At 51.1% G+C, this 26,360-nt stretch overlaps 9 protein-coding genes across 12 annotated transcripts; 5 read left to right on the top strand and 4 right to left on the bottom strand.

Annotated features, from left to right (window-relative positions):
- Nucleotides 1-48: 48 nt before the first annotated feature.
- On the top strand, nt 49-3,594 carry H257_04249 (hypothetical protein; the record flags this gene model as incomplete). The annotated part of the gene is made up of 12 exons (XM_009828669.1): nt 49-236; nt 283-416; nt 465-599; nt 653-715; nt 773-861; nt 910-1,045; nt 1,111-1,206; nt 1,251-1,402; nt 1,450-1,636; nt 1,756-1,920; nt 1,986-2,102; nt 2,154-3,594. 12 exons carry the CDS (start codon nt 49-51, stop codon nt 2,426-2,428), a joined length of 1,737 nt encoding a protein of 578 aa, XP_009826971.1. The 3' UTR covers nt 2,429-3,594.
- On the bottom strand, nt 2,448-4,854 carry H257_04248 (hypothetical protein; the record flags this gene model as incomplete). Its single annotated transcript, XM_009828668.1, has 6 exons — nt 2,448-3,887; nt 3,941-4,104; nt 4,161-4,243; nt 4,305-4,346; nt 4,396-4,679; nt 4,744-4,854. The coding sequence occupies 6 exons, from the start codon at nt 4,852-4,854 to the stop codon at nt 2,460-2,462; spliced, it is 2,112 nt and encodes a 703-aa protein (XP_009826970.1). The 3' UTR covers nt 2,448-2,459.
- Nucleotides 4,855-4,947: 93 nt separating this feature from the next.
- On the top strand, nt 4,948-8,453 carry H257_04247. 2 transcript variants are annotated; one of them, XM_009828666.1, is made up of 8 exons: nt 4,948-5,093; nt 5,140-5,717; nt 5,777-5,816; nt 5,876-6,116; nt 6,401-6,922; nt 7,044-7,446; nt 7,619-8,063; nt 8,151-8,453. In XM_009828666.1, the coding sequence occupies exons 1-8, from the start codon at nt 4,953-4,955 to the stop codon at nt 8,310-8,312; spliced, it is 2,532 nt and encodes an 843-aa protein (XP_009826968.1). In that variant the 5' UTR covers nt 4,948-4,952; the 3' UTR covers nt 8,313-8,453. The 2 variants fall into 2 exon arrangements, with proteins under 2 accessions (XP_009826968.1, XP_009826969.1); XM_009828667.1 differs by having other exon boundaries at nt 7,619-8,453.
- A 1,517-nt stretch (nt 8,454-9,970) lies between these two features.
- H257_04246 (hypothetical protein) lies at nt 9,971-11,064 on the top strand. The gene has a single exon (XM_009828665.1). It carries the CDS (start codon nt 10,060-10,062, stop codon nt 10,933-10,935), a length of 876 nt encoding a protein of 291 aa, XP_009826967.1. The 5' UTR covers nt 9,971-10,059; the 3' UTR covers nt 10,936-11,064.
- A 620-nt stretch (nt 11,065-11,684) lies between these two features.
- On the top strand, nt 11,685-12,916 carry H257_04245 (hypothetical protein). The gene has a single exon (XM_009828664.1). The coding sequence runs from the start codon at nt 11,749-11,751 to the stop codon at nt 12,676-12,678; it is 930 nt and encodes a 309-aa protein (XP_009826966.1). The 5' UTR covers nt 11,685-11,748; the 3' UTR covers nt 12,679-12,916.
- H257_04244 (hypothetical protein) lies at nt 11,709-13,973 on the bottom strand. The gene is made up of 5 exons (XM_009828663.1): nt 13,944-13,973; nt 13,730-13,875; nt 13,627-13,685; nt 13,390-13,558; nt 11,709-13,333 (listed from the first exon to the last, which is right to left on the bottom strand). The coding sequence occupies exons 1-5, from the start codon at nt 13,944-13,946 to the stop codon at nt 12,946-12,948; spliced, it is 765 nt and encodes a 254-aa protein (XP_009826965.1). The 5' UTR covers nt 13,947-13,973; the 3' UTR covers nt 11,709-12,945.
- A 113-nt stretch (nt 13,974-14,086) lies between these two features.
- Nucleotides 14,087-15,802, top strand: H257_04243 (hypothetical protein). 3 transcript variants are annotated; one of them, XM_009828662.1, is made up of 5 exons: nt 14,104-14,936; nt 15,045-15,112; nt 15,161-15,223; nt 15,266-15,335; nt 15,426-15,802. In XM_009828662.1, exons 1-5 carry the CDS (start codon nt 14,109-14,111, stop codon nt 15,609-15,611), a joined length of 1,215 nt encoding a protein of 404 aa, XP_009826964.1. In that variant the 5' UTR covers nt 14,104-14,108; the 3' UTR covers nt 15,612-15,802. The 3 variants fall into 3 exon arrangements, with proteins under 3 accessions (XP_009826963.1, XP_009826964.1, XP_009826962.1); XM_009828661.1 differs by having other exon boundaries at nt 14,087-14,936; nt 15,161-15,335; XM_009828660.1 differs by having other exon boundaries at nt 15,045-15,223.
- Nucleotides 15,658-17,320, bottom strand: H257_04242 (AGC/PKA protein kinase; the record flags this gene model as incomplete). The annotated part of the gene is made up of 5 exons (XM_009828659.1): nt 15,658-16,126; nt 16,198-16,246; nt 16,332-16,877; nt 16,934-17,202; nt 17,257-17,320. 5 exons carry the CDS (start codon nt 17,318-17,320, stop codon nt 15,708-15,710), a joined length of 1,347 nt encoding a protein of 448 aa, XP_009826961.1. The 3' UTR covers nt 15,658-15,707.
- Nucleotides 17,321-25,450: 8,130 nt separating this feature from the next.
- On the bottom strand, nt 25,451-26,160 carry H257_04241 (hypothetical protein; the record flags this gene model as incomplete). Its single annotated transcript, XM_009828658.1, has 4 exons — nt 25,451-25,638; nt 25,680-25,801; nt 25,861-26,068; nt 26,118-26,160. 4 exons carry the CDS (start codon nt 26,158-26,160, stop codon nt 25,451-25,453), a joined length of 561 nt encoding a protein of 186 aa, XP_009826960.1.
- Nucleotides 26,161-26,360: the final 200 nt, after the last annotated feature.

The raw sequence follows: 26,360 nt of genomic DNA, 5'->3' as shown, positions 1-26,360 counted from the left end.
CGGATATTATACGGACGTGTCGGCTAAAGATCGCATTCGATTGCTAGTATGACTATTGCCATGGGCGATGCTCTTGCATCTGTGACCACCCTCGAACGCAAGATACACCCTATCGAGGCCTTCCCGAGCACATTGCAGTTACCTGACCCCATTTCGTTGCTAAGTCAAGAGCTGAAGGTGGCCGCCACAGTAACTCGCGCGACGAGTTCGCTGGCCGAGACGGACATTTACTCGTGGTACTGATGGCAGCTTCGATTACTGTAACTCCAATTGTATTTGCAGGGGATACGGAGTCGAAGGCAGTCTTGGACATAATAACACAGCCAACTGCGAGTTCCCCAAACCCATCACAGCGTTTCGCAGGATGTCCATTCAACAGTGCTCGGCTGGGCGACATCTTTCGCTCTTCGTCAATGGTAGCCACTAATGAAATGTTATGAACATACTGACATGGTATGCTGCAGACGAAGGTCAAGTCTTTCAATGCGGCCAGTCTAGTGATCGAACTACAGCCAGCCAGTGGACGCCGCAGCGAATAGAACGACTTCCTCGTATCCAAACCACAGCCACCGGCACCAAAGCTTGTTACTCTATATCTGGTATACCCATCGACCCAAACCTCTGTGTCGCTTTGTTGAGCCCGTGGCCGTAGCCCCAGGCAAGATTTCACCCCACCATGTTGGTCAGAAACAGAACAGCAGCCCTGCTTCCAATGGTTGTTCCTTAGAGCCGTGGATGGTTAGTGCTGACTCGCGTGTAACACGCATGGTAGATCGGGACGGAACGGACGGTGGGGTTCTCTTTTCGTGGGGAAGTGGGGCGTTTGGGCAGTTGGGCCATGGCAGCGAAGTCGACTACAAGGTCGCGCTATGGTTCTATAGACTCGATGGCATTGATGTTTGCAAGTAGGTTCCGCAGGTGGTTGTGGCGTTGATCCACGTCCGAATAACCCTGGTTCGAGCTGGCTTTCACTTTGCGGCTGCTATTTCAAGCCACGGCCACTTGTTCACGTGGGGCTATGGGCGACATGGTCAACTGGGCCACAGTACGTCGTTACCCTCTGCTGGCAATGAGGTTGAGGCATCCGACATGTGGTCATATGAATGGCAGATTCAACGCAAAACGAGTTGTCCCCCCGTCGTGTCGACGGGTTGGAGCGTGTGACGGATGTAGCCCTCGGGTCGACACATTCGCTCGCGATTTCAGGTGTGCACATACATGCATAAATATATATAAATATATATATGTAGGCTCCCGCGTGTATAGCTGGGGGCAAAACCTATGGGGTTGCTTGGGTATCGGCGGTCCCCTCGATCGCGACGTGCTCATCCCAACCCCAGTTTTATTCTTCCAACACATGCAACCAAGTCGAGTGTCAGCTGGCTCGGACCATTCCCTGTTTGTACGTTTTGAGCTTCATTCGTCTATTTGTCCATAACTCGGATCTAGCTCTGTCTTGTGGGGGTCAAGACGTACGTATATGCATGTGGCAGCAATCGGTTTGGCCAGCTCGGCATCAACTCGACCATTTCGCACTCGGACAACCCCCAGTGCGTCCAAGAATTCGAGTACTCGTCCTTGTCACGGCGAGTCGCCCAAGTCTTTGCAGGGGACCGGTATTCCGTTGCTCTTTTAGGTACTGAATAGATAGTACTTCGTCGATCTGCATTTGCTTTTCACGTTCATCGTGGACAAAACTACGAACTGAACCGTGGGTTGTCAGCTTTCTTTGTTGACTGTTTCGTGGGGTCATAGTCACGGGGCAAGTGTTTACGTGGGGGGATGGTTCGTACAGCAAAACTGGCCTCGGCGCCGACCGCGGGCTCACATGTGTGCCGTGGCTCGTGGAAGCCATCTCGAGTCGGTTTGCGTTGCAAGTGGTCGTGGGGTACGCCCACGGCATGGTGCTGTTTCGTCGAGGTACTTGGACATGCATGATACGATGCATATCTGGCTCGCAGGTACCGAGTTTGCCCTTGTTTTAGATGACCATTCAGCAATGAATCGGTTCCGACAGTTCCCCATACAACGCATGGTTCCTTTCCTCGACCCCAATGAATCGCATGCAGCAACACGTTCCTCTGGGTCGACATCGTCGAAAGGTATGGCGACCCCCCCCGGAACACTTGATTTTTTTAATCTTTTTATTGTAGACATGATCGTGGCCGCCATGGCTGGTCGATGTGTGTGTGAACATGCAGGTCGATCCGACTTGGCGCCGTTTGGCTTGTTTTATCGATGTGTGGAGTGCAATCTTCAGCCCATTTGCCGATGGTGCAGCCGACACTGCCACGTCCATCGCAGTCCTTTGTCGTGCCATGTCATGCAGTGGGTCGTATTGAGCACGTCGACATCCCATCAATGCGTATGCACGTCCAGTCCAGGCGCGTTGACTTCAACAACAGAAGAAGCCGACTTGGAGTTGTGAAACAAGGACGAATACACGACGCTGGTGTAAATCAATTATTACTACTGTTATGTAGTTGAAGGATTTGATTCGTGACTTGATCGGTCAATGGAATCGCTTGGTCAATGCGCCACACGATGTTGTCCACACTTGGACACGACGACAGCACACACACGTACACGTGCCCCGTCGAGCACTTGCAGGCCACGAGGCTGGCTTGCTCGGTCAGAGGCAGCTGGTCGAACGAGAGCGCTGTACACCCCAGCAGGTTCTCCAGCCACCGCGAGCTCATCACGGCGCGGATACTGGCAGACCCGTCGTCGACTTGAACCGCAAGTCGACTAAACCCAATCTCTACATGGCTTTGGCCTTGATTCCACGACACTTTGCACATGTCACACGCCCACGGGTCGTCTGGATGGCGTTTGGGGGCGATGGGGCGGCGGCACGCGCGGTGGATCAGCGTCGTGGGGGACGGATCGAGCCAGCCACTGGCCACAAAACTCGCACGGACGACGGCTAGCTGTGGCCACATCATTCCACGCAGCAGCACGCGGTTGTGTAGATGGGCGACCAGTTGGACATCGTAAAAGTCGGGAGATGTCACGTACCCGAGTAGCCGGTTCCACGCAGTGAGTTTGCCGTTGGCGAACGCCGGGTGCAAACTCGACCAGTTGGCACACAGGCCCATGGTCGTATGGCCAGTCTTGACCAGCACGACGTTTTGCACAAACACGAGGTGGCCAGGCTCACACGTGGCAAGCGCACACGCCACTTGGTCCCGTCCCGTGACTTCGATCGATAGCAGCGGGAACGGCGGCTGCAGCGACCGAAGCGTCAACACCACCGTGAACACCGTCTGCGGCGATGTCCTGGATGCGTCATCATCATCCGCCGACATCATCATGCCTTTGGCGCCAAAGTACGTTGCGGTAAACTGCTGGCGCAGCGGACTCGCGCGGGCGACATGGATATCCGCCACTTGGCCGAGAAACGAAAGGTTGTAGCAGTTCACGGGCAGGTCCGTCCACTCGTCCAGCGGCAGCGGGTACTCTGACAGATCGGAAAACTTTGTGACTGGGTCCACGGGGGCTGTGAACGCCACCTTGTTGGGCTGCGTGACCACGTCCGTGAGGACTGACTTGGCTGGCACGACAAAGAGAATCGTGGACGAGCCGTACTCCAAGAAGAGGTGGGTGGCAGCACACCCCGGGCATTCATCAAACATTGCTTGGTGCTCCATGTTGGCCGAGTCCCGGAAGTTCAGGTACGGACAGTCCATGATGAGCGTGTCGCCGGGGTGCACGGAGAGGCCGAGGGGGGTCTGTGTGTCCCACAACACAAATAAAAACGTGTGGCTATCGTCGCTTCTGCTGTTGTTGTCGCCATCCTCCTTGTCTGTCCCTGCAACCACAATCGATAGCCGCCGACTTGCATTCACAGACGCGACGCACGATCGAGTCGGCTCGACGGCGACGACCTACGGCGGCGGAGAAGATGAAAAAATTACCGCGACGCCATGGATGTACGTACTTTCATGCGAAGCAACTGGACATGCAACTGGTCGGCGGGGATGCGGTGAAGAGCGGACAATGTCGACACGCAGGACGTTCCCGCCACAAGCGAACGGTCCCATGGATCACGGGAAGGATCGAGGACAATGATCATGTTCTCTGTAGGCAGGCATTGCATGTAGTCTACACGATGGAGGTCCGTCCAGTGGAAATGAACATGGACGAGAGGGCAGACGTACCACGCGGTTGCCGCCGTTCGAAAGGTTGCAAGGCGGTGAGCAGCAGACGACGTGAGGGGTTGAACGGGTGCATGACGCCAGCGCTACACATGAACAACTTGGTGAGAGGGGTGATGGAAGCGGATTGCATACTGAAGTACGTACGAGGAAGATGGCAAGTAGCGGTGAAAGCGCTGGTGCACAAATCTACACACACGTCATGTAAGCCGATCCGCTAGCCAAAACAACATAATACAAGTGCATGTTCTGGTTCTTCGTGAAGGCGCTGGGAGAGTCGTTCTCGGGAATGTCGGAGCTGGTGGCTGGTGCTTCGCGTAGGATGAGGATGTGCTGGGCTGCGATGAACTCAGTGATCTGTGCCCTTACGACGGCTGTGTCGCTCGACGACGCCCATCCCGCGGTCTTATTCGATTGATTGGACGATGATCTTTGGCGATGCAGTTTCCACCGTACGAGGAGCTCTGTTCGCGCGATGGCATCGGTGACGCCATTCGGGTACTCGCGGAACAGGTCCAGGAGCTATGTACGTGCATGTATGGCATCAGGACCGTGAGAAGATGCCTCCACCGCTGCTCAGCCTTACCGTCGCAAGCACCCAGTGGACAGGTATGGGGTTGGCATCTGCCGCCGCGGACGAACCCGAGGCGACGTCATGCAAGTCAGCAGTGAGTTTCGAGATGTGGACCCAGTTCATGATATCTTGTGAGGTTATTGTATTAAATTACTTTCAAAACATACTGAAGTTTGTATGGCCCATCTGGGTTTCAGAATCACGACGACTGTTACACAACTATGGATTCAGATCAACCCAGCACAGAGGACGGAATCAACGACGCTGTGGCGACGACGCTGACGGAGATGACGGCAGTGGACGATACTCCAGCCACGGCAACACCAGACTGTGCAGCCGAGCAAGCACTGACCACGCTATCGGTATGAAACTGACCACAACGACGACGTGGCTGATGCTAGCGACTAGGAATTGTCTGTGATTGAGAGCAGCAGCAGCAGTTCCACTGGGGACTTCGACGCAGCCCCCCTGCCGCCACCACCTCCTCCTATAACGACGACGAATTCTCATCCGAGTAGAGGCAGTAGCAGCAGGAACCCTGACCTTGGAATCGAGATTCCACCACGCGACGTGGACGAGACGTCGGGGTTGTCGGAAGAATGCTCCCCTGGGAGCAACGCCGCCAGTCCTCTGCCTGTTGTCGTGGGCGGACGCCGACGAAGCGAGGAGACAGGGTCGAGTACGAAGCTCCCGGCGGTGGCGACACGAGAGGGCAGCGGCCGCGGCGAACGAAAGGACCGACGCGCCAGCACCAGCGCCGTCGAGTTTGCTCGCGAACACATCCAGAGTTTCGAGCATAATTTGGGCCGCGGCCATTTCTTCTCGTCGTTGGCAACGAGTTTATCTGTCCACAGCACCAGCAGCGGTACGAAGCCATCCGCGGTGGCGTCACCAAGTGGCGGCACCATCTTACGGCAAGGCTGGCTCATGAAGCGAGGCGGCGTCGTGCCGGCGTGGCGGAAGCGGTGGTTCACATTGGAACACAGGTACTACCCTACAGCAGGAACGACTCAAACAATCAACAACATTAACCCGACATGCGTAGTGCCGACGGCCCAACCCTGACCTACGGCAAAGACCAACATGTACACTTGGACCCCCTTTCCCACGAGCGTGCCACGTCATACCGTTGCATGTTGTATAGAAAGCATCCCCGACCAAGTCTGGCAAAGCGTCGAGCTTGAAAACGATCAAGTTGTCGGCCAGCACGCAATGCGCGGTCGTGCCAACGAAGAAGGATCGCGAATTCGAGTTCAAACTGTCGACGTCGGTGGATGTGGCGCAGCGCGAGTACTTTATCCAAGCCATGTCTGGCGTCGAGATGAATGCGTGGATGGCGGCGATCAAGGGCGCGATCTATGACTGCCAAACGCTGGCATTTGACGGTAGCCTCTGTCTGCTTGTATTCTTCTTGTCCATTTACCCCAAACTCATTGGGCTTTTGCCCGCCGACTCTCCAAATCTATCATCGATCGATTTGTTTGTTGTTGTATGGTCGTTTTACCCCAATATTGTTTGGCTGACTTTTGATTCTTTGCCAAATCTATCGATCAATGTGTTTGACTTTTGTATGTACACATCGTCCAGAATCACACGAATTCAAGGTTGCATTTTGGTCAAAGAGTGGATGATTTGATTGGCTACTTGATTCGTGATCTGGCAACTGTAGAATTGAGCGAAATGCGATCGTTCTGGGACAAGGCGGGCATCCACGGCTTCCTCGTTCACTACGGCGTCCGAAAGAGCAGCGGCCGCAACCACGTCCAGACGCGCGTGCTCGAGCTCAACTTTGCCGAAAGCGTCGTGATCAACACCAAGCGCGGCGAGTCGTTGACGACGCTCACGTTTTCGCAGCTCCGCCAGGTCAATTTGCTGCCGCCAGAATTGGAAAAAGGCTGGGGATACGGCGTCGAGCTTCTCTGGGACGCGCATCGGTCGTGGCCGTGCTACTTGGAGACGGAAAGCGCAAGGGATGACTTGTGCGGGCTGTTGCAACACATTCTAGACCTTCGCACGGCGGGGGGAGCGCCGGGGGGCGGAGTCTCCCCCGACGAATTGGGTAAACGCTTTGCCCAACTTACGCTCAAAACAGGCACGTTGGACCGCAAGAACGGCTCGCACAACGCAACCATCAAAGGCCGATTCCACGTCAAACTGCACGAAGCGTTCTTGGCCTTCTTCCCCGAAGCTGGTTGGTTGTGTCTTTGAAATCATATAGTGGAGCTCATAGGTGGGGGAAAGGGGGGGAAGGGGGGTATACTCGTTGGCAACGGATATGTGATCATTGATGGGGTGTGTGTGTGCTTTTGTAGGGCCGTACGTACGTCCGTGGTTTGTGCTGCCGCTGCGAGGGTTGGCCCCCCTGACGCTAGACGCAGATCGATGCATGATCACCCTCGGGCGGCATGTGCTCGTGGCCGATTCCACCGCGGAAGCCAAGTCCTGGTACAACGCGCTGGTTGCCGCGAGTGTGCTGCCAAAGGAAATCATCGACGCCGAGATGGACAAGCGCGACAAGATCCGACGCACGACGCTGCGCACGGTGCTCAAGCTGCGCAAACTGCTCAAAGCCAAAGTCCAGGCCGAGAGCCACGGCCCCCCGGAAGACCACAAGCTGATTGACGTGATGCTGCGCCAGCTGTGGCGACTCGTGTTTCCAGAGGAGCCATATGTATCCAACACGGACGTGCGGTGGCAAGAGATTGGGTTTCAGCGGTACGTAGTATACGAGCGATAGAATGTTGTACTAGTAGTACTAGTAGTAGCCTAGACTTGACAGAAAACGCCAGCGTGTAGGGGGAGATATATTGCCCCTAGAGTGTAGGGGGGATGTAGGGGGATTGCTCTAGAGGTATATGTGCTAAAGAACTTAACAGAGTCGTTATAGGGGCGGGCCAGCGTCCGACTTGCGCTCCAGCGGACTCTTGGGGCTGCACTGCTTGATCTACTTTATCAAGCACCACCCCAAGGTCACGAACGCCACGATGAATCGTATTCGTTTTGGCGTGAGCGACGGCAACCTCAAGAACTATCCATTTGCCATCGCATGCATCAACGTGGTGGCGACGCTCGTGGAGATGCTGGGGCTGGGCGACGCCGGGTCTCACACGGACGGGTGCAGTGTGCTCGCGCCCAAGACATTTGTGGTGCTCGTGGCCAACGAAGTGGACAAGCACGGCGACAGCATGCTCATGCGCAAGTCCATGTACGGCCACATTGGCCAGTACGAATCCTGGGACGAATTGAGCGGCGACTCGATCAACTCTGTGTTTGAAGATCTGTTTTGCCTCGTCTTTCCAATCCTGGACCGGTTGTTTGTCGAGATGGGCGCGGTGCGTGCGTTGTTGAAATATATATATATTTAGTTTTTGACGATACTGGTGATGGTGATATATATATATATGTGTATGTGTGAGTAGGGATACATGGAGTTTGGCCAAGTGCTGGTGGCATTTCGGCGTCGATTGGGCGTGATGTTCAACAAGGAGCCGCAGACGTTCCACGCGCTGCAGCTTCTAGCCAATGAACCCATCACGGAAACCCTCGTGGCGCCCAGCATCATTTCCAAACACGTGCATTGATCACATGATTGAAAGGATAGTGAAGGCGGCGGTATTCGTTGCCGGTACAACAGCATGGGATACCCAACAATGATGCCTCGTTACTGTGTGTAGTTTGCTAAGGAAATTGAGTGACAAATACTAGTTCGTTTTTACTCTTGAGTAATGTATGGTGCACGTCATCTATAAACTACCAACTTTTCACAAAACTTTCTGACTTCTATGTCATATTCATTCAAAATTTCAGCAAATTGAGACGTAGAATCGACAGATCTCAATGTGGTGAAGAAATTCTACGTCTCAGATTCAAATTTGGTGATGAATTGGTCCAGAAATAGATATTTAACCTAGTGGTATTTTACATGGGCATGGATATTTGGTGTATCTTGATTTTTGTATGTGGCTCTTATCCGTATTTGATATCCGGAGGCAGTTGGGACCTTTAACCTCCCACCGCAGTGATAAAACGCATGAAATCTGTATTTAACGTGTTTTGGTTTTAACTACATTAATTGTACCTTAAGTAATAAAACCTCCACTCTTCGATTTGGCCAGTTGGAAGTTTTTAGATGACGTGCGTCATACCGTGCTTGTTATGACGAAATCAACAGGACTTTATACACTCTGTGGAGAGCCATATACGGTATATATACCGGTATATCGTTGGGTTGGTTCTCTAGAGCATAATTTTCAGCCAAAGGGGATTATATAATGGTAGGAACGAGTACAAAAGCGCATGGCTCAATAGTGTGACTTTTTACTCGGAAGAAAGCGAACCTTTCGAATAGTTAACATTTAGATATGCTTGCATGTCGTCGATGCTGTCCCACACACGGAAGAGAATTCGCTGGAAGTCGACGGGATTTAACATTCAACACGTAAAGTTATAGAAGTAACTACTTGGAAACTTCCCCTGATAATAGTACTGTACTCCGGAGTATTAATAGTAAGTTACTTAGCGTTAATACAGTGTTAATACTACCTACTACTACTCGTTGTACGTAGTAGTTGTCAACAGAGTTCCACGCACGTCCGTAATTTCTGCAAAATTCAGGAAATTATAAGGTGTTGGAGGTTGCAATCATGTTGAATGTATGTACGTTTTGGAAGGAATCGTTCTTAACGATTCCTTCCAAAACCTTTTTACCCGTACAGTACCCGAGACTAGTACTAACTAGTACGTATAGTACAGTACTCGAAGTACTACACTACCGGTAGTACGTAGTAACGTTACTCCATCCGATTTGTTGAGGCTGTTTTTGGCCTCTACAGTACATCTTGCGAAGGAGTACAGTACTATTAATCCTAGTACAGTACTAAGCTTACTTGGAATTATTAAACGAAACATGTCACATATGCGAAATTTCTCAAAGTAAGTGTAGGTTTCGGAAGGCATTGCTCTACAGCTGTAAACTATATCGATTTACTCGTACCGGTACCAAGGTATAGAGCTATTTCACTCCTCTGAAGATTTGTTCGGGGCGGTTTTGGACTTTATACAGGCTTAGGTGACGCACATTGTAGTAAAGTGAACTTGACTGTTGCAACGAAACCACCAGAGCAGACGAGGGGTTGCAGGTGTGCCAATAAGATTAGCAAATTGTCAGACGGATAGAAATTTGGGTGCTTCAAAATTGCCAAGAAAAACGCGTTGTGTTATTGTTACTGTTCGAATTGTCGCGACCTTCTGGGTCATCATATATCAATTGTGACAGGTTTGCGATTCTGCAAACGCACATTACGCATTCTACATTTCCGTCACCTGGAAATGGGCCGTGTTACATCTTCTGCTGCCTTCTCGGCGCTCATCTTTGCCGTCCTCCTGCAGTGCATTGCTGCTGTGACTCCAACTCCCGCCACGACGGCTACGTTGACACAGACCGCGAACGACTTGTTTGCATCTGCCCAAGGCATCACATTTGGCCCAGGGCTCATCGCGTCGGCGGCAATCGTTGGCGGGGTGTTCGTGGCGTTGTGGGGATACAAGCTGTTCCGTCCAGTCATGTTCTTGAGCGGGTTTGCCGTGGGCTCGATTCTAGGATACATGTTGGCGGAACGTTTCTTCAACGAGGAAACGTACTTTCAAACGGCGGCGTGGATCATGTTTGTCGTGCTGGGACTGATCGTGGGCGCGACCGTGATGAGCATCTGGGCATGGGGAGTCTTTCTCGTCGGTGCCGCGGCCGGAGCTCTGCTCGGCTTCCACGTCAACACGTCCTTTGGCTACCTCATCTACCCTTCGAGCCCCGAGACGAGTTTGTGGATTTGCGTGATTGTCCTCGGTCTCATTGGCGGCTTCCTGGGTTCGTGGTTTGAACGACCTGCGCTCATCGTGGCCACCAGCTTCTTTGGCGCCGCGGCCGCCGTGTGGGGCGTCGGGTACTTTGCCGGCAACTTCCCAAACAGTCGCGAGCTAGACGTGTGGCGCAGCGAAGCTGCCAACGGCTCGTTTTCGTACGACTTGCCCAAGGAGTGGTGGTATTACCTCGCCGGAACGATCGTGTTCTTCATCTTGGCCGTGTTCTTCCAGTTCAACAAATCCGCCCTGGGTGTGTTTCACCAGAACCCCAAGGCCAAACACGCCAACGCCGCCCCCGCCGACTACGCGACGCCGCAGCGCGGCCAGCCCATTTCCCATGTTTAAGCAATAAAATGTCAAGTGCACACTGACGCAAGTGCTATGTGTGGTGTCGAAATATAGCAGTAAAAGCTGCACCATGACGACTTGGAGACTGGATTTAGCTATGTAATACTACGTTGTATATATTGTCGATTTCTGGGGGTTTGAGGGGGTGCAATCGACCAAACCGATCCACAATCGATCTGATTGGTTGAATTTCATTGAGAAGGTTTTGAATGGCTAATAATTTTGAGCTCATCTGACAGTGTAGCCAATCAAATCGATTTAAATTCCAACGAGAAACCACCCCACAACACTCGAAAACACAATACTCTCGGAGTATTGTAATACAACTTTTTTTGTTTTTCGGAGTATGGCCATAATTCCTGTTTGAGGCATCCTTTTTGAATCCATAAGTGCCCTAAATTGTACTACCGTACCGTATGTAGTAGACAATTTTCAGGGCAATCCACCAATTATCAACGTGCAACTTGTGGATTGAGCATATCCGATGGACTTTTCCGACGTATGCGATGTGTATGCCTGTACAAGTCAGTGCTGCAAGAGCCAGTGTATACGCTTCTTCACGTGGCGTCATGTCGTCCGGGCGTTGGCGCAGTTACAATTTGCGCAATGTGCCATATCTTTGCTTGGCCACTGCTTGACAGGAGCAACTCGGCACACTTGCACCTTCGGAATAATAATGACGCTTGGAAGCTAGGAACGTATCTTGTCCGGCATTTTGATTGGCCGAGTCATATCCAATCCGATCCCAACGGTCCACGGACATTCAATTTCTGGAAAAGAATTGCGACGTGGACAACCAAGTAAGTGAGCATGACGACAGCCATGCTGCGTCTAGAGGTGTCCCTAGCGACATCTGTTGTTCTGGTGGCCCTTGTTGCCACGTCCTTTGTGGCCACCGCTGTGCCGCTGACGTTGCCCAACTTGACGGACGGAAGCAGCGACTTCGACCGTGTCACCAACGACCTCCTGGCCACTGGGTCAAAGCTCAGCGTCGCGCCAAGCGTCGTGGCGGGGCTGTCCATCGGCGTCGGCACAATCGTGGCGCTCTTTGGCTACAAACTGTTTCGCCCGGTGCTGTTTGTGTGCGGGTTTGCAGTCGGGTCTGTGCTGTTCTACTTGCTGGCCGAAAAGGTGTTTGCCAATCAAACGTACATGGTCACTGCGGCGTGGATCTGCTTTGTCGTGGGGGGTCTCATCGTCGGCGCCACGGTCATGTGTGTGTGGAAGCTTGGTGTGTTTATGGTCGGTGCCGCCGCAGGCATTGTGCTCGCATTCCTCGTCAACAACACCGTCGGGTACAAGCTGTGGCCGTCGAATCCGAGCGGCATGCTGTACATTCTCATCGTCGCGTTGGGCATCCTCGGTGGCTTCTTGGCTCGATGTCTGGAGCGCCCGTTCCTCATCGTCGCCACCAGTTTCTTCGGGGCGACCGCGGCGGTGTGGGGCGTGGGGTACTTTGCAGGCAAGTACCCGTCTGGCAGCGATTTGGAGTCATTGCGTGTTCAGGTGGCCGACGGAAGCTTCGTGTACTCAATTAGTCCTGCGTGGTGGGCGTACTTGGCAGCCACCGTGGTATTCTTTGGCATTGCTATGTACATGCAGTTTGCAAAGACAGCATGGGGGGTGCATCATCACCACCACCAACCCAACAACCAACAACGAAGCCGCGCCGTGCCAGGTGGGGACTACCAAGTGTCTGCAACTCCAGGCCAACCAGCGTTGCACGTAGCCCCATATTGAAGAAGCTAGTTTGCAAAGTGTCGTTAGGTCATTGCTCTGTGACATGGTTTTGCAGTCTATACAACCAACGGTGCTTCATGCACGCACACACACTGGTCTTACTAAACACATCGACAGTGTTGTCACGTCCACGCGGTGTCACGGATTGTTTGCTTGAGGCTGCAACACGAACCGATATTGCACCATCTAGCCAGTTCCCCGCTTTGTTCATTTCCTTGCAGACACCCCACAAACGTGTTGAAACGTGGTGCCACCGGGTTGTGTATATTAATGGCGACTGGCTTGTTTGCTGTTGTCGTCTTGGACGTACGTCATGTAGTCGTCAATGAGCACAGGCCACGCCTCGTTCTCGTCATAGGCGTCATACGAACCATCAACTTTGACCATAAAGTCGTAAAAGAGGTCCCACGTGTCGCGGGTCACGCCCTGGCTCGGATGCTCCTGTAGAAACGCGCACCAGTCGGCCACCTTGGGGAACTTGGGCAGCAGTACGAGTTCCCACATGGCCATCGCCACGTCCTTGCCGAGGCTCTTCTGGCCCGGTTCCTTGGAGTAGCCAAAGCAAAACAAGTAGAATGGCTTGAACGCCGACGGCGCTGCAATGTACCCCCGCACTTCGGGGATTTTGGCTTGCAATGCAGGTGCGCTGTCGCAGCTACGAAGGAAGCATGAGACGGATCTCAAGTATGAGCGGGCAGATGGTGGGCGTACCCCAATTCCTGCATGCCGTGCACGAACTCCGACCGTGTAAAGCAGCACATGACCGCTGCCTTCATCTTCCACGCAATCACCAACACCACAAGGTCCTGGGCATCGATGCCAATGTCGTCGCAGAAAGTCATGATGCCTTCGTCCAAGATACTGTCCGGTTCGTCAGGGTCTACGCGATGCATACAAGGCGGTTGAGGAATTTGAGGGGATAAGTTGGTCGGGATTCAAGTCGCGTACCAGCATACTTGTCAAACCATGAGTTGATGGCATTGATGTCGACAGCAAGTGCACTCGCCCTAAGGTCATGGAGTCAGCAGACGCTCATCAAACAACAACGTACTCGTTCGCGGCATCGTCAAAGAAGGCGTCTGCGGCGGCGGAGACGCTCCAGTGGTGCTTCTTGAGCAAGGCGGCAGCTCTCTCTCGCGTACAGCTTGTAAAGTCCACGAGTTCCTTGACCAGTGTCGCTTGTTTGTTGGACAACGACTACGCACCATCATAACGTTGAAGCATAGCTACATAGGAATGAACAATGGACGCGGGCGACGGCATACCATGATGGTTATGGTGGAGGTTCTGACTGAAAAATTAAATACTCTGGAGTAACGTTTCGATGGAGACCAATATACAAACGACAAGAGAGACAATTGTATTATAATGATATTCAATTCGCTCGACATCGGAATGATGATTCAGTCAACCAACTCAACATCCAAACGATGGAATTGGAAACGTTTTTGGTGTCCCAGCCATGGCTCGCAGTCGACAACAACCTGCCGACAGGGAAGCATGAGGCCATGGAGCAGCTGGAAACGATGCACGGCATGTTCCTCGTCAACGACCATTCGTTCTGCTCGTTCGCGCCAACTCACGGGGACCAGACGCAGTTTGATTGCGCGTTTTTCCTCCGGCACACCTCGTCCTCAAGCACCAAGCGTGACGCGAATGGGGTCATGGTGAACCCGACAACGGCGAGTCTGTACATGCGCATTCAGGACACTTTGTACTGGGTGGACCATGCCCACATCACTCGGCCGCCAGTAGTTGCGTCGTCGCAGCCGGCCATGCCCGTGCACACAGTGTTTGAACTCGGCTCGATACGATTTCGCGTATGGATGGATCAAGCGCTTTCTCGAGATGACCAGCTGACCCGCTTGAAAAATGTCGTGTCTAGCTTGCGGCAACATCTCCGCCTGCCATCGACACCACCGCCGTCCCTGCAACCGTCCCACGCCCGCCTCCTTCCCCGCGAGTCGCCCTATCAAGTCTTCCAGCGTCATTGGGAACACGACGCCAATTGCGATGGAAAGCTAAGCGCGTTCATCGAGCTCTGTGACACCCACGGCATCGATGCCCGCGCGACGCCTGCACAAATCCCGACGCCAGACGCAATCGCCGCCATGTGGCAGTGCAAACTCGTTCATGGGGACCTGGATACCCTCTTGACGGCGTTTGGATTGGGTTTTTCCACTCGATGCGACGCCCACGACAACTGCTTTCTTCTCAGCTCAACAACAACAACGACAACCACCCAATCGCAATCGCTGGTAGGACAGCAGCATTGTAGTTATGTCCGTGTATCCATAGGAACTGATTGCTAGCGGTAATTTGTTTGGGTTTGCCAACTGACCGAATCTCATTGTGGTCTTGGGTAGACAAGGCCAACTCAATGCACGACCTTGCTGTGGGAGTTGTGGGAACGCTACTTGGACGCGAACGACTTGTACTGCAGTTTACTCGTCTTTGCATCACTGAAATATAATTGCTTTAGACCGTTGAGCGAAGAAGGCGACCACGCTGGAAGCGCCATCGAGCCCCGCGTACACTTGCTCACGTACTAGCGTTATTTGAGTAGCTAGTACTTATCTGGTAGCAGGTCGGCCATGGTGTGTCCTGCGCTGCGCTCGGAGTGGTCGAGTCATGCAGCGCACATCCGGTCAACGTTGGTGTGTACATATGTACTGTATACTTGCGTCCTGCTGTAGTTGTGACTGGCGTGAGTTGAATGGCTATATATGACCAACCGATGGTTGTAGGAATCGATGCAATCTAAACTGGTCCACGAACTCTTTCCAGCGACGTTGCATCCGCCAAGAACTGATGCCGACGTGCAAGCAGCGTGTGCTCGCTTGAACGCAATAAAGCAAGCCAAGAAGAATGCGCTGCGCGATGAATTTGCCGTCGTGCTATTGCCCACATCTCGACGGCCAATTCATCTGTGATACAGTCAGTAAATATATGTGAATGTCCATCATTATGATGTACGAACGACCAAGTAGAAATAAATAAAACTCAAGTTAAACAACTACCACCACACATCAAAAACCTTCAAACACCAGGGCAATCTTGGGGTCAAAGTCGTCGCTTTGAATCGGATCATCGTCGTCAAATTCATCGAGCGCGTGCCACCACCTGTCGGTAGGTGCGTCTGGAACGAACGGCGCCGGCACTTCCTTGGCTATGAGCGCCGCCCAGTCGATGTACCCGTGGAAGAACGGGTGGTCCTCAATCGCCGAAAAGCCGGCGGCAGTGCAGCCAAGTCGTCCGGTTGGGTCGAACGCCAGCAATCCCTTGATGAAACTCTGGAGCGTCGGGTCCAACAAGTCAAAGGCGGGGGCTGTCGGGAGCCCGACCGTCGCGACCGCCTTGATGCGCGCCATCATCCGGGCGTGGCTGTCGTGGTAAAACAAACTGTCGCCATCCATGGCCATCTCGTACAATACGACCCCCAACGCCCCTGCAGACACAGGATATGTGACGATGTTTTCTAACTAGATAGTAGCTACTAGATGTGTTACGATCACGTACAATAGTCGACAGACTTGCCATAGCCCTGCCCAGACAAGATTTCCGGCGCCTGGACGGGTCCATGTGTCAGAAGGACACACAGTAGTTGCATATACGAGCGAGCCATAAGCCATACAACATATTAGACGACATACCATGTACTCGGGGGTGCCGCACATGGTCAAGGTGCGGCCGTTGTTGTCGACGGCTTTGGCAAATCCCATGTCGATGAGCTTGATGTACCCCGTGGCGTCCACCATCGTGTTTTCCATTTTCAAGTCGCGGTACACGATGCCCTGATCGTGGAGTCCTTGCACTGCTTTGACCATGTTGGCAGCGTAGAACCGAATGGCGGCGACGTCCAACGCGCGGGGAGCGGCGCCGTCGAAGAGATGTTGGTACAAGTCGCCGCCGGGCAAGTATTCCGACACCAAGTATACGTGTCGGTCGTCTTGGAACGACCCAAAGCACGTTGCCACAAGCGGATGCTGGACGGACATGACGATATCGCGCTCGCGAACGACTTGGCGGGCCAGTTTGATGGTCGGGATGGACGCTTTGTCGATGATTTTCAGCGCAAACTGCTGTCCGCTGACCTTGTGCCGCACCAGCTTGACTGTGCCAAATGGACCAGCCCCCAACGCGGCCACTTGGTCAAAGCAAGGCCGCGACAGCGGTGTCGCAAATGGTGGCAACGGTAGCTACACGATATCGGCATCAGCACGAGACAAAACACGTTGTGACCTGCATTTTTTACCTCTTTGAGTGGTAGCAGGTCGCATGTGTCGGGAGGAGACGGCGTCGCTTCGTCGTCGGCTACATGCGACGATGTGGACACATTGTCGCACGAGAACACGGTGTGGATCACCACGCAAGGAAGGAGCGTGGCAGCGACGAGTGCGTGGGAGACGTTGCCGAGGCTGGCACACATGGAGAAGAAATAGCGCTTGAGGCTGCCAAGTAGAGTCGTCGTCGTCGCCGCGCTTTCTTGCGTCAACGCCAACTTGATGCTGGATGTAATTTGCACTGCAAGGTCATGAACGATTCTGATTGGCTCTGCCCTCATGCGACTCTGACTACCAAGCCCAAATGACCCACCCAGTCTGTACATGCCTTGGTTCTCCAAGTATACAACCCGCAGCATGAGCTCAACCAGGCAAGATATCCAGGATGGATACGTAACGTAGGCTAGGACATGACTGTGCAATCATCAAAATTAACTTACACCCTGGCAGCAGACACGGAGGAAAAGCGAAATGCGTACGATCGATCTCCCGACGAGTTCCGCTCTCAGTTTCGCGACGAAATGCGTTTGAACACCGACATATTATGGACACTGCTATACTCATACGGGTACTCTATTAGTACGTAGTAGTACAGTACGCAGAGTACCCAGTGTACTACTAGGACAGTACAGATTGATGCTCGTCGCTACTGATCAGAATGTGAGGAAATTTCCCATTAGCGAACAAGGAATGCGTATAGAACGTACATACTGTACAGCAATTACGTTTAGTGGCAACTTTGGGAGGTGCAAACTGCCCTTGTTTGTGCTATTATTTGTGATGTCAAGCTGGCGTTAAGTCGTCGAGAGCCTCAAGTGTGCGGGTGCTTCTCGCACTGCATTTGACTCGTATCTCCCGTAGACAAGTGACCAAGAGGCGACATGCAAGGTGAATTGTGCGGGGGTAGGTGGGGCTGTTGTTTCTTCGTCAACGTAATCCTTGACTACGGGTACAGTAAGTAACCTTTTGTTGTTCATCTCCTTCCTACGTGGTGACATATGGTTGACGTTGAAGTTGGTGTACTGCAATACAGTATATACTGTACAGTACTACGTACGTACTGTAGTAGTATTACAGTACATTTTGTGTGGTTAACGTAAAGAGCAACGTGACACGTACTATTACGGTACAGTACTTTACAGTGACAGTACTTCGAAGTGATTGACGTCACTCCAGTCGCAACATTGGAATCCCGCCACGACATTGTAGTCCACCAAACAGGGGATTTCCCTGAGAGACGATACTCTGACGCACTAGATCAATGCCAAACGTCCCTTCCAAAACATGTTGAACTGTACTGAAATGATTTCGTCGTGCCTGGAGTTGTTGCTGGTACAGTACTTCTGTATGTTAACAGTAAACAGATCACAATGTCAAGAGGATTAAGTGGTATTAATACATGTACACCCATTAAGAAAATATAATGTTTTGAGGTACTAATAACAGTAAATACAGTCGGAGACAAAACAATAGACGCACCCCAAAATTTTGGAGTTTCTCATATAAAAATATTCTTTTTATCCGAAACGATCAATGCCAACATCCTTGAAAATGTAATTTTACAGTTAGGAACTCCATAAAAGGATTTCTTTCATTTGTGTTTCGATCACGAGAAATATTCAAATTTCAAATTTCAAATTTTTGGGTGAGTCATAGCTATAGACGCACTACTCCGAGTATATGATTCGACATTTACGGATTCTTTTTAAGCCAATCAAAGATCTTTAATGTAATCAAAATGCTTACGAACACTTGTGGGACACACCAATGACTTCACCACACATACAGTCACCGAGGGGTTCGCCTGTGTGGTACTTCGAGTTTTCTGCTCATGCTTGTGAATGATTGGCCGCCATACTTCGAAGTACGACAAAGTTTACAGCCAATGAAAGTGACTGGTGTGTATTTTTATTCGCAGCTCAAATAAAAATTTGTTGTTTTGACAGGTTATGAAAAACGAGAGCACTCCACTGGAAGGTGTGAAAGAATTTCTGCATTTGGTTAACTGTAAGATGGGCATAAATTCTTGAAAACTTAAGAATATATTACGATGGATACCAAAGAACGAGGTTAAAGATAAGCGTTTGACGCGGTTGGCGTAATGGTTAGTGCGACGGCATCCAAGTAGATTGAGGAAGGGGACCGGGGTTCCAGCCCCGGTCAGTGTCGAACTTTTTCCACCTTTATTTAAATATAGATATTTTATAAAAATATGTACAAATTCCAATAGAATCCTTTTCAAACCTATATCAATTTCACAATTAAAAAGAATGACAAAGAGTGACTGTCGTTTAAGCACTTGGAATCGCTTTGGCAAAGCTCTCGCGGATGACGTCTTCACTGACTTTCTCCCACGCCCGGATCGCCCTGTTGATCATTGCGAGACGCTTTTGCGCAGCACAAGGTGAGTCAAACTCGTCTCCATCCTCACCATCGATGATTTCCTCGGCCAACCACTCGTCACGCAGGAAGCGTTTGAACGGCGCCATGACCCCTACGTCCAATGGCTGGCACGTGGACGTGGCGTTTGGAGGTAATGGAACCAACAGACAGCTGAGCTCATCTTCAAGGATACTGTAGGACTCATCACTCACGTGAGACTCGAAGTTGTCGACCAAGATGACAGACGGCGCCTCAACACAAGGCAGCAGCAAGGTGCGCAGGTACAGTCTCCACACATTGTTGTACATCCAGGCCTTTTGCTGAACAGCGTATACGTGGCCAGCAGGGTAAGTCGGAAGCTCGTGCGTCTCGATGCGGCCACCTGGAAGTCCCCGCACGACAAAGAGAAGCGGCAACTTGGATCCATCGGCACACACGGTAAGGGCCACAGTCATCCGGAGGGAGTGCTTCTCCCCTGAGGACACCTTGGCATCACCTCCGCGGATCGACCAGATGTATTTGGGAGGCATGTCGTAATAGAACCCAGTTTCATCGACATTGTAGACGCTGTCATCGTGGAAGGCGCTGGACAAGCGATGGAACTCCTCGGCAAACTCGTCGCGGACGTCAGCTAGTGCAGCGTGCGACTTCTTGCGGTGGCCGGCGCGTTGGCGACTGTAACCATGGCGGCGGCAGAACTGCTGAAGGAGACGGAGCAGGCTTTGGTAGCCAGTGCCAGCTTGCTTGTCAATAAGATAGAGCCGAAGCCACTGACTCTGGTAGCGCTTAATCCAGTTGATAATGTGAGTTGTTGTCAATGCTCGTTCACGAACTCGCATTTCGACGATAAAGTCGACCAATCCCTCGGGGTCAGGGAACATCTCGCGGCGCCCACCAGGGCTGACTTTCATTCGCTTCTTGTTCCCTTGGAAGGCGGTGATTTCATCGCGCTGGTCAAACCAAGAACGTATGGTGCGCGCGGGTATGCTAAGGTTTTCGGATACCTTGTAGTCCGACATACTTGCCATCATAGCAAGTGCATCGAGTTTGACTGATATAGCGTAGCCGCGCTTTTTAGTCCGAAGGGTTGACAAGGAGCTCATCAATTCGTGAATGAAAAGTGTGGCACATATTTAAATCAACTCGCGCCAGTGGGAAAATATTTTCATTATCCAATCACAAGTCGTTAAACTTTTGGTACGATATTATTGGATAAAATAATAGTTGCACGTTGAGCAAGTTCGATAGGCGAACCACTCCCTCGGTGACTGTAACCAAGAATCGGACGATGCCTCCAGGAAAAACGATCACCGACCATGAAAAATGCCAAGTACACGCATATTTGGAGGTTAACAAATCGCTCCGTTGGATCACCAATGCGTTGGGACGCAGCGATAATCTAGTCCGGACGTATGTTACGAAGCTCAAGCAATCCCCAAATCCCAAGAGACCTGGACGGCGCACGAAACTGACGCGACGAGACGTTCCACGAATTTTCCGACTCGCCATACACAAAGGAATGCCGTCTAGGCAGATCTCAGTAACCATAAGCGGTAAAGTAACTCAACGCACTGTAATTCGTGTGCTTAAATTGTCCAAATTCGCTAAGTACATAAAACACCGCTCAGGCCCGCGCCTCACATCCAAGCAGAAGAAGGACCGGGTCGAATTTGCCTCCAGTTACTTTAACAAGCTTGCTGAAATGAAGACCACGATGTTCTCTGACGAGAAGAAGTTCAATCTTGATGGCCCCGACGGCTGTCAGTATTACTGGCATGACCTGCGTCAAGATGTTGAAACCTACTCCAAGCGTATCGCGGGTGGGGGCTCAGTTATGGTGTGGGGCGGAATGAGCTTCTACAACAAGACTGAACTCGCATTCCTCGAATGACGACAAGACTCGGCGCGGTACCAAGCAACCCTGGAGGCATACCTTTTGCCAGCGATGCGGGAGTTGAGCGAGTTGACCTCAAGTGCTCAACCCATTTTTCAGCAGGATAACGCTATTATCCATCGTTCTCGCTCAACGATGGCGTGGTTAGAGGCAATGCCATGGGCTACCATGCCTTGGCCTGCAAAGAGCCCTGATTTGAATCCTATCGAGAACGTTTGAGGGGTCCTAGCTCGGAAAGTCTATGTGAATGGTCGTCAATTCGACATCAAGGCTCAATTGAAGGCTCAAATCCTGCAATCGTGGCGGGAAATTGAGCAAAGCTACCTATCTCATTTGGTTGAGGGAATGCCAACGAGAATGGCCCAAGTTATTCTTCACCGTGGACAATGCATCGATAAATAAGTCAATTTACAAAGTGCGCCTATAGTTATGACTCACCCAGAAATTTGAAATTTCGAAATTTTCTCGTGATCCACACACAAATGAATGAAATCCTTTTGTGGGGTTCCTAGAATTACATTTTCAAGGATGTTGGCATAGATCATTTCGGATAAAAGGAAATTTTTGTTTGAGAAACTCCAAAATTTTAGGGTGCGTCTATAGTTTTGTCTCGGACTGTAGGCAATCTGCTGCCTCAGGGAACTGATACGTATCAAGTCAAATAAATATAGGAATTCAAAGGCTCGGCACCTTTTCAAGTGATCACAGCCACTGCATTTTACAAACAGACGGTCCATCGAGCACGTCACAAAGTAAGGATCAAGCGCAATGGAGCCTTCCCCGAGGAAAATCCTGGCGACCAACGCTGTCGTGGATACAATCGTGCGTGAGGATTCTTCGTGAGGGAGGACCCATTCGTTCATGGGGAACCGGGCGCCTTACCACGTCCTCAGCGAGGAAACCAGTTCGGTGTGATATCCCCCTATAAACCAAGCATCTTGGGTAATCGCCGGCGTCAACCATGCCAGTACGTCAACAAGGCATACAGGTTCCGCGAGAAACTCGACATGATCAACCACTAACACCTTCAGGGCACAACGGCGGCGCTTCCACTTCGATTCGCTACTGCGTTGTGTCAATTGTCGGAGATCGTGCTTGAATCTCAACAAGTGGGATCGATAACGCGCACTGATCGATGAGTACGGTTACTCAAGCCGGAATCTCAAGATTGCTCACGGAGAAGGCATTGGCACCAGCTTGAGTGCCGCGACTGAGCTGAATTTACTTCAGTGGGTTAAGAGCATCCGTAATGGTTGCTATCATACTGAAATTGAAGGCAAGGTAAGTTGCTGAGAAGGGTATTTTACCCAATCAACTAGGTGAGCCCGTTGCTCTGCTGCCGGAGTTAATTTCGGTTGGAGCTCGTTACTACTTATTTGTAGTCGTATTTGAGCCTCGCATAGTTTTCAGGCATATTCTGTTTGTAGTACTAGTATGCATTGAAAACTCTCCTATCTGCGGTAGAACGGGGTTCGGTATTTTGAAGATGGGAATCAGTGCATGTAGCTGTGGGGGCACTGGAAGTAGGAAAGGCTCCGGTAGAAGCCTTGCAACTATGCTAAGACCAATTCGCGCATCTAAACTCAGTAACGATGTGGTCTTTGACGCGTTGGCTTGCAAGCAGTTAGCTCCATTTCGCAGGAACATCCATTTGTGTCGTTGACACGTGACGTGTATGTCAGAATGCAAGTCGGTGCCAACTTGCGGGTTTGTCCAATCACATCGCTAATTGTCTCGTGACATGTTGGTCAGAACACAGTCGGCACCATCTCGCGGGCACTGCAATAGCTCCGCAGATTAACTCGTGATATGTTGGTCAAAGTGCAGTCGACCTATCTTGCAGGCACGCCCGATGTGTTGGATGTGGTTAACAGTACTTCCGTATACACTTCGGAAGGCGTTCGGCAGTCAAGTATCAGTTGTTTCGAACTATCACCGTGTTATGTGGCATCACATGAGGAAAAATACTTCGGTAAAAAGTTGATATGCACGATAATTTGCTTCACTGAATACAGCAAGGGTTTCGGCCCTTCACATATTTCAATTGAACAACGTGACGAACAACACGTCCGTCAACACACTTTGGACGATGGGTTCTTTATTACTACGACGTTGCGTGGCACGCAATAACGAATAACATGTCCAGGGACACATGGTGTGAAGGTCAATGTGCTTCGTGGAAACAGCAAGGGTTTCGCACCTACGCTGCGGTGAAAAAATGATTCAGGCAATTCCATAATAGAAATGTAGGTTTGGTTACACATCGAGGTCATTCTTGGGTTCGTCGTCCGAATCGCTTGGATACTCCAACTTAACGCGTTGCAACAACTCGCGCTGAGCTTCGCTCCACGCATTAGGCAGAAATTGTTCGCCGTCTGCGACAGTTGTTGGTAAATGCTGCACTGTTGCGGTGATCCAGGGTGGTGCCTTCAACTTCACCTACCCTTTTGTCGACGCCGTCGTTGTCGACTTGGCCTTTCATTTGGCCGACACTTTGGTGCGTTCCATAGTCACTCCTGATTGGGCCATGACATTCGGTTCCATCGGGGTAGCTTCCATCACATTCAAGTTAACGCTCGCTGGCTTGGCCGTAGCCTTAGCTTTCAATTCGTTCTTGCCTAACCAAACGACATCAGTGCCAGATATACCTTTGCCATTTGATTTCAATTCCTGACTAACAGCATCAACATATTGTCGGGTTGGCACGGTGTGCAACAGCCTCCCCGTGTATGCTGCAGTGCGTTTCGTAAGTCCGTCACTTTGGACCCACTCACATTGCTATTTTAACCTAACACCGAGAAGAACATGCATGACATGAACGTACCTTGCATCCTCAAACACAATTCTCGAATGACGCCATGCCAGAATTGTGATGCCACGACAGTCTAATTATACACCAATATATCACCAATAGAATAGTTGTGTCATTGCTTTGTGTTTGCATATTGAAAGTAGTGTTATCTGACTACATGGGACGTAATATTGCAGGTTAGTGAATTGCAATTGGTGAGATATCATGATGATAGAGAATTTCGTATTCCTTCGATCATATGTCACAACAACAATATTTGGCCGAATAGAATAGTTGCGTCTTAGTTATTGTGTTTTCCTATTGAAAACTGAGTTTTCTGACTGCTCTGGACGAAATATATCTGGTTACTTATATGTATACAGTACTCGTACCGTACAGTGTGTGAAAGAAGCGTTTCGAAAAAAATTCATGGCAGGTCATTTCTACGTGGTTTAAGTATAGCGTTTAAGTGGGAGTGCCGTCCCTCCTCGACGGCCAAATCACTTGACATTTGTATCGGAAACGACACCACAGCTGTGTCACTTCCACAACGTCATCGTCATTCGTTAAAACATTGTATACTAACCCTTTTCCATAATGCTAACCATGACTCTTTGGTGGTCATTTCTGAAAACAGGTCATTAAATTTGGACATTTCTGATCAAAAGTGTGGCAGGGCATTTGAAAAGTGTAAGCTGGAAATCCAAGCCAAAAGTAGAAAATTTCGCATCAAGCTAATCAGATTTCATTTTAAAAACGACCTCATTTGAAATTTCACCATAGTTAAAAGCAAAATACACTTTTTGACCCTTACAAACGCCAGCTTAAAACGCTACTTTAATGAGAAGAGTAGGTTGGATTAATACAAGGCTTCAAGAGGTTATAGTTCGCGCCAGGATACACTCTTAATCTTAATAATACTCCTAAACACAATCAAATATTCATTTATAGAGGTAATTTTGAGAGGTACAAGCGCGCGATTTTCGTGCACATTACGGTGACGGGGTTGCCTAGTGTGTCCCGGGCGTCATCAAGGGGACGACCAGTTTCAAAGTACGGGCCCAAGAAGAAGCCTAAGCAGCTTAAGAATAGGGTTGGGACATACAGTGAGAGACTCGCAGTCATCCAGTACTACGGCACCTGTGCAACGCTAGGCGCATATTAAGGTACCTTGACGGCAACAGCGCGCGAGTCCATGCGAAAACGAGTGTACACATGGGTGGCAAAGCATGAGCACATACAATAGTTAGGATCAAATCAATCCACCGCGGAGAAGAGATGCTGGCGACCACTTGGGACGGCAACGAGACTTACGCTGGAGGCCGAGGAACAACTGCTGCGCTGGGTCCTTGACATGCGCAAGGATGGCATACCCGTGATACACGCCATTTTACGCATCATGGCCTGGAGGCAGCCCTTGACCTAGGACTCGACGACCATAAGTTCCTTGCTGGCTGGCACTGGGCCGACGGGTTCAAACGCCGTTATGATTTCTCTCTCCGCTGTCGCACTCGCGTTGGCCAAGACACGCCCCAAGATGGGTGGGACGCACTGGAGTCCTTCTCGGAACGCGTCAAGGCTCTCATGCGAGAGCACTGCATCGACCGTGTCTACAATGTTGATCAGACGGGAGTCAACTACGAGTACCTACCAACCAAGACAATCAACACCAGCGGAGATAAGACGGGGTGAGTCAAGTGTGGTGGCAAGACGAAGGACCGTGTGACTGCGTTGCTGCTCGGGGACTCCAGCGGCACCAAGTACCCTATCTTCCTGGTGATCATCAAGACCGGCAAGTCAAAGGTCAAAGCAGCTCTCCAAGAGAACCTTACCGAGCACCAAGCTCCGCCGCCAACATCACGTACGCCGTCTTCTTCTCGGTGTTTTTCTTGGACTCGAACCTTTTTGCCAAATGCGAGTCGTAACGGAGGCGAAAGAGTGTCGCCACACTCTCATCGCACCACCGGACAGAGCGTTTGGTCTCCGAGGACGCTTTCTTCTCCTTGCTCTTGCCTGCCTTGGCCTTCGGGGTGGCAGCATCTATGGTTTTATGTGTGACGCATGATATGTATGTATGTGTTGCATCAACCTAGCACCATCTCTACCGGCGGTTGGACCTCATGGTCGGACATGGCTGACTTGGTCGCACAAAAGCGTGCGAAAAGCAGGAATGACTGGTTACAGGCAGGGATGGAGAGTCCATGCTTTTCATGACACGAAAAGCAAGGAGTACATTCGGATTACGGATAATTGTAGCCAATCAAACTGATTTTTCAAAAGCAGGAATGGCCAAAAGCAGGAACAATTCGTTCGCAGACCAGTTCTGGAATGC

This window comes from Aphanomyces astaci, assembly GCF_000520075.1.
Source record: "Aphanomyces astaci strain APO3 unplaced genomic scaffold supercont1.7, whole genome shotgun sequence".
Taxonomy (NCBI): domain Eukaryota; phylum Oomycota; class Saprolegniomycetes; order Saprolegniales; family Verrucalvaceae; genus Aphanomyces; species Aphanomyces astaci.
Note: the sequence above shows the minus strand (reverse complement) of the source record. Positions and strands in the feature narration are given on the sequence as shown.